This window comes from Mesitornis unicolor, unplaced genomic scaffold (assembly GCF_000695765.1).
Source record: "Mesitornis unicolor isolate BGI_N332 unplaced genomic scaffold, ASM69576v1 scaffold31068, whole genome shotgun sequence".
NCBI lineage: Eukaryota > Metazoa > Chordata > Aves > Mesitornithiformes > Mesitornithidae > Mesitornis > Mesitornis unicolor.
This window is the reverse complement of record NW_010203036.1, coordinates 3,659-8,917: the sequence shown is the minus strand read 5'-3', so window position 1 is coordinate 8,917 and position 5,259 is coordinate 3,659. Positions and strand designations below refer to the sequence as shown.

At 55.6% G+C, this 5,259-nt stretch overlaps 1 protein-coding gene across 1 annotated transcript in view; it reads left to right on the top strand.

Moving 5' to 3' along the window:
• Nucleotides 1–444: 444 nt before the first annotated feature.
• Nucleotides 445–5,259, top strand: part of ALDH4A1 (aldehyde dehydrogenase 4 family, member A1) — a gene marked incomplete at its 5' end in the record, with an annotated part of 7,924 nt that continues 3,109 nt past the window's right edge. Inside the window, 7 exons of the mRNA XM_010190592.1 lie at nucleotides 445–538; nucleotides 840–932; nucleotides 1,040–1,087; nucleotides 1,581–1,736; nucleotides 2,109–2,258; nucleotides 2,385–2,459; nucleotides 4,584–4,771. Coding sequence (XP_010188894.1) covers nucleotides 445–538; nucleotides 840–932; nucleotides 1,040–1,087; nucleotides 1,581–1,736; nucleotides 2,109–2,258; nucleotides 2,385–2,459; nucleotides 4,584–4,771 — 804 coding nt within the window. The remainder of the gene's footprint in view (nucleotides 539–839; nucleotides 933–1,039; nucleotides 1,088–1,580; nucleotides 1,737–2,108; nucleotides 2,259–2,384; nucleotides 2,460–4,583; nucleotides 4,772–5,259) is intronic.

Genomic DNA, 5,259 nt, shown 5'->3' with positions numbered 1-5,259 from the left:
CTTCTTTGCGGTTTTTTTTCCCCTTTTGGGGGTAGTTTAATGCCACAGTGGGGTTGGGAAACCCATAGCCTGCAGCTGCCAAGGTCGGAGCGAGCGGAGCGTTGCCAGCCCGGCTTTTGCCCCCGCACCCTGGACTTTGCTGGGAGCCGGTGGCGCGTTGCGGTGTCGGAGCTAACGGGGTCGATGTGAAGCTTGCCCTGCCCCTCGCCCCTTAGAAATTCCTTTTCCCGCACTTTTTTTATAGCGAGAAGGGACGGGTGGCCGGGGCTGTGTCCTGGCTCGGGTCTCAGGCGGGATGCAGCACAGGCGTGATAGCGCGGTGCCGTGCCTGGGCGTGCGTGGCCGGCTTGGCCAGGGAGCGCAGTATTGAGTGATCCAACACGTGGGGATTGGGATGCGGAGGGAAGGAGGAAGGGTTTCACCTCTGTTTTGCCCCTCTCCCAGGCGGAGATGGCAGCACCGCTCAGCCATCCAGGTGACCAACGAGCCCATCCTCGAGTTTAAGCCGGGGAGCCCCGAGCGAGCAGCGCTTCAGAAGGTATCACCGCAGGGGATTGGTCTTTTGGGACATATTTAAGGTCCTGGTTTGTGCTGCTGGTCTTTCCTGAGGTGGGGGGAAGCCTTGTCCTCCCATTCCTTCCCTTTGAGGCCAGTTGGAGTTGTCCCCTGTCCCCACCCCTGCACCCCATGAGCATCCCATGCTCTGGGGACCAAAGGAAGCCCGTCCACAGGTTTCCCTTTGCTCTGGGCTGGTGGGGAGGATGGATGGAGGGGAGGGCAGCTGGCAGGGGTCTGCTGTGCAGCTCCCACCATGGTGCTCTCCTCCTCCTCTTGCTTAGGCCCTCGCTGAGCTGAAGGGCAAGACAGAATCCATCCCGTGTGTGATCGGGGGAGAAGAGGTGTGGACGCCGGCAGTGCGGTACCAACTGTCGGTGAGTTTGGGGGAGAACTTTGACAAGTGAGAGCAGCACAGGGGAATGTACCCGGCAGAAATGAGATGCATTGGACTTATTTACAGAGGGTTTTCTTCTCTTTTCAGCCATTTAATCATGCACACAAGGTGGCCAAGTACTGCTATGCCAACAAGGTAATGGGGGAGAACTTTGACAAGTGAGAGCAGCACAGGGGAATGTACCCGGCAGAAATGAGATGCATTGGACTGATATTTACAGAGGCTTTTCTTCTCTTTTCAGCCATTTAATCGTGCACACAAGGTGGCCAAGTACTGCTATGCCGACAAGGTAAGCAGTACTTCCTTTTCCATTCATTTTTTTTGGGGGCGAGGTGAAGCAGCAGCACTTCTCCTGGGCTTAGCGAGCCTCATCCTGCTTTGAGATTGCTGGTGAGAAGTCTGGATGAAACACAAAGTGCTGCTTAGATTTGTGAGCGGGGAGGCTCTGAGGATGGATATGGTTTTCCCTGAATGAATTGGTACCAGGAGCTGCGAATTTGGGGTTGTGATGAGAAGGTGGCTGCTGTAGTTTGTGCCATGGGGTGGCTGGCCCCTGGCTTGCCCCTCTGACGTGGTGACAGAGAGGTGGTGGGTTTCTCCTTGCTGACCTTCCCTTTTTCATCTACAGGAACTCATTAACAAAGCCATTAATGCTGCTTTGGCAGCGAGGAAGGAATGGGACCTGAAACCCGTCCAGGACCGAGCCCAGATCTTCCTGAAGGCAGCCGACATGCTGAGCGGCCCGAGGCGAGCAGAAGTGCTGGCCAAAACCATGATCGGGCAGGTAAGGAGGACACAGGATTGATCTGAAGTGGAATCTGGGGAGCCAGGAGTCAGGGAAGCAGGGCAGGAAGGGCTGCAAAGGTGCTTTTTGGCAGCAGCCCTGGCTTTTCCAGGGGAGATCCTGAAGGACTGTGTGGGAACCCGGGTGGATGCAGCGTCCTGAGGCTGTGTTTGTTTGGAGCAGAGACGCAGCGGAATGGGGACCTGCAGGAGGCCACATCTTTTGGAAGCGTGCATGTGGTTTGTGCGAGAGAGGCAACCCACAAACCACATCTGGATGCACCGTGCTCCACCTCTGCAGCTCATGGCTGCTGCAGTGACCCCCCCACACCCTCCCCTTGGTGCTTTGATGTGATGTGACCTCTCCCGGCAGGGTAAAACCGTCATCCAGGCCGAAATCGATGCTGCTGCGGAGCTGATCGACTTCTTCCGATTCAACGCCAAGTACGCCCTGGAGCTGGAGAGCAGCCAGCCCATCAGCGTGGACATCAGCACCAACAGCATGGTCTACCGGGGGCTGGAGGTGAGGAGCATGGCTGGGGCTGTCCCCTGCTCCTGGAGCTCCCTTCTCTGCCCCACGCTGTGGTGTCACACCACGGGGAGAGGGGACACTGTGCTCCCACTCATCCCTTTCCTCTCCCACCCGCAGGGTTTCGTGGCAGCCGTCTCTCCCTTCAACTTCACAGCGATCGGTGGCAACCTGGCCGGGGCTCCAGCGCTGATGGTGAGTGTGGTGGTGGGGTTGGTAGTGGACAGGTTGGAGAAGGGGCTAGGAGAGGACCCGCTCTCTCTGAGGCTGTGGTTTGAGGTCTGGGGTCTGCAAGGAGCAAATTTGGCCTGCCTCGTTCTCATGGCACACACCTGGGGTCTTTGTTCTGCTGCTCCCCTTGAATTCAGTCAGCTCTCTTCTAATTAGGCTCAGATGTCTTTGGTTACCAGAAGGCATTCTGGTGGCTGGATTTTAGACCATGATGGACAGGTGTGATGGGGGAAGTGTTGGAAAAACTGCCCAAATCTGCTCTTGTGGGGTTTTATTCTGTAACAAGGTGTCTTCTTGCTCCTAGGCAGGATTTTAGATCTGGAGATGGTGCTGCAGGAGGGAGGAGAGAAGAGACATGCAGCGGGGTGTGGTTTTCCTGCGTGGTGCTTGCTTTGTGTACGGGGCTTCAGGTTGATCAGTTTGTAATGGCTCAGGTTCCCCTTGGATGGTGCAGTGGGGGTGTTAGGGTGAGGGTAGGAGAAAGGTGGTGAACTGGGAAATTCTTGTCTTGGAACAGGAGATCCTGGCAGATGTGAAAGATGGCCCAAAAAGTCAAAGTATCGGTAAACAGCGTTTCTGTGCGTGTCCCACCCCACACTCCAATGTGCCCATGGAGCACAGGGGGCACCTGCCTTTGCAGGGTGGGTTTTGGGGAGAGACTGCAATAACCTAACAAATTTGGGCCAGGATTAATTAATTTATTGTTGCACTGGAAAGAAAAAACAACACAAAATTGTCCTAAGCTCTGCAATAAGGGAGAACACCAAGTGTTCATTTGGGGATGTCACATTTTAAAGCCATGTTCAAGGCAAAGCGTTTGAACCCGTCACTTTTGTAGGGGAGAAGAAAAGAAGAGGGCGAAGCTGATGTGGAGCTGGGAATTTTTTGGGGAGGAGGGAGATGTGTTTGTGCCACCTCAGAATTTAGGGAATGCCCTAAATTGGCATTCCAATTTAGGTTTTGGGGCAAGTGCGTCAGATCCCTCTGCGTACCATAGGCCTGCAGCAAAAAGGAGCAGGCATCAGCGGTGACTTGAAAAGCTCAGCGGCAGGTGGCACCTGGAATTAAATTTAGGAGAAAACGGTGCTTGATAAGTGGATATTAATTAGAGCCCCAGTGTTTTAGTCACCGCAGTGTGCTTCCCAGGGGATTAAACATTGCTCTTGCCTAAATAGGTGGGGGGATCCATGCGGTTAATGCCATTGTGGCATCGGGAATGGGGATTTCCTTGGGAATGGAGCGGCCAGTATCTGGACTGCTGGGCATCCCATCTCAGCTGTGGTCCCAGTTAGACTTCCCAGTCACCTGGAGACATTTGCAGAGCGTGGTTTAATTTTCTCACTGTTTGGAGTGGAAAGGTTTGGGGGGACAGGAAGGAGCTTTGCCTGCACTGCCAGGCCCTGGAAAGCAGGCACCGGGTTGAGACAGAGTCCAAAAAAACCCCTCCTGGGCTGTGACCCCGTTGCCCGGTCACGTGCGGTGGTGGCCCAGCAGTGTGACAGTGACACTGGGCCCTGCAGCTGCGCATGGAGCTGGAGGGAGGGCGGTGGCGTGGAGCCAAAAGCCGGGGTGGGAGCTGCCACCGGTGCTTCGGCGCGGTGTTTTCCAGCCGATCGTGCTGTTTCCTTGTGCGCGGTTAATCCGGGCACAAGGTTTTATTTCCCTGCTGTGGCTGGCACGAACACCTGCCGGGTCGTGCGCAGAGCCGGTGGCAGCGGGGGACGGCGCTCGTGGTGTCACGAGCAGGTTTCTCAGTGGTGCCGCCCCATTTCCCAAGACATAAAACAGCTCTGTGTTTCACAGCTCCTCTGAGGGAAGGCAGAACCACGTGTCCCGGGCAGGGGAAGGGTGTGGAAGGTGGCACAGTGACCCGGTGGGGTGAAAAAGGAGGGTTTTTGTGCTCTCAGCTGATCGGGGCAATCGCAGTCCTTTACAGAACCAATGCTTGGGGTAAAAGGTGGGCATGAACCACCCAAGGGTGCCATTGCTCCAGTCCTGGGACAGACTTTTGCCGGAGCATTTGGGCATTGCAGACCCATGTTTGGGCCGCAGCCTTTCCTCCTGTGCTGACTTTCTCCTCTCCTGCAGGGAAACGTGGTCCTGTGGAAGCCCAGCGACACCGCCCTGCTCTCCAGCTACGCCGTCTACAAGATCCTCCTCGAAGCCGGGCTCCCTCCCAACGTGGTGCAGTTTGTGCCGGCAGATGGGCCTGTGTTTGGAGACACCGTCACCAGCTCCGAGCACTTCTGCGGGCTCAATTTCACCGGCAGCGTGCCGTACGTCGGGGAGGGGTGCAGTGAGGGGAAGGGGGTCAGGAGTCGCTGGCTGAGACGATGCTGAGTTTTTGTCTGCTGGTCCTTTGGACACGTGGGACAGTGTTGAGTAGGGTAGCAGGCAGAAAACGGCCATCCTTATACATTGTAATTAAAGTAGGGGTTTAGAAATGGTTTAAACATGCTCTGCCCATGTGTTGGTGTGTGCTAGCGGTGCTGAGAGCCCCCACATCCCACAACAGGCTATTAAATCCAGGGATCCTTCTCTACTGGTGAAGGCCATGGTCTGATGGGCACCGTGCATTAAAGGTGGGAAGCTCAGTGCCTGTGCCTCCTGGTGAGAGGTTGTTAGCATTTTCATTGTTTTGTGGCAGTTTCTCATTACTGAAACAAGAGGGTTGTGGTACGGTGCCATTGCTTTGGGCCCTAGGGTTACATTCTCTGTGAGCATCTCCAGGGCATCCCTTCTTTTTGGGGATAAACGGAGGGGT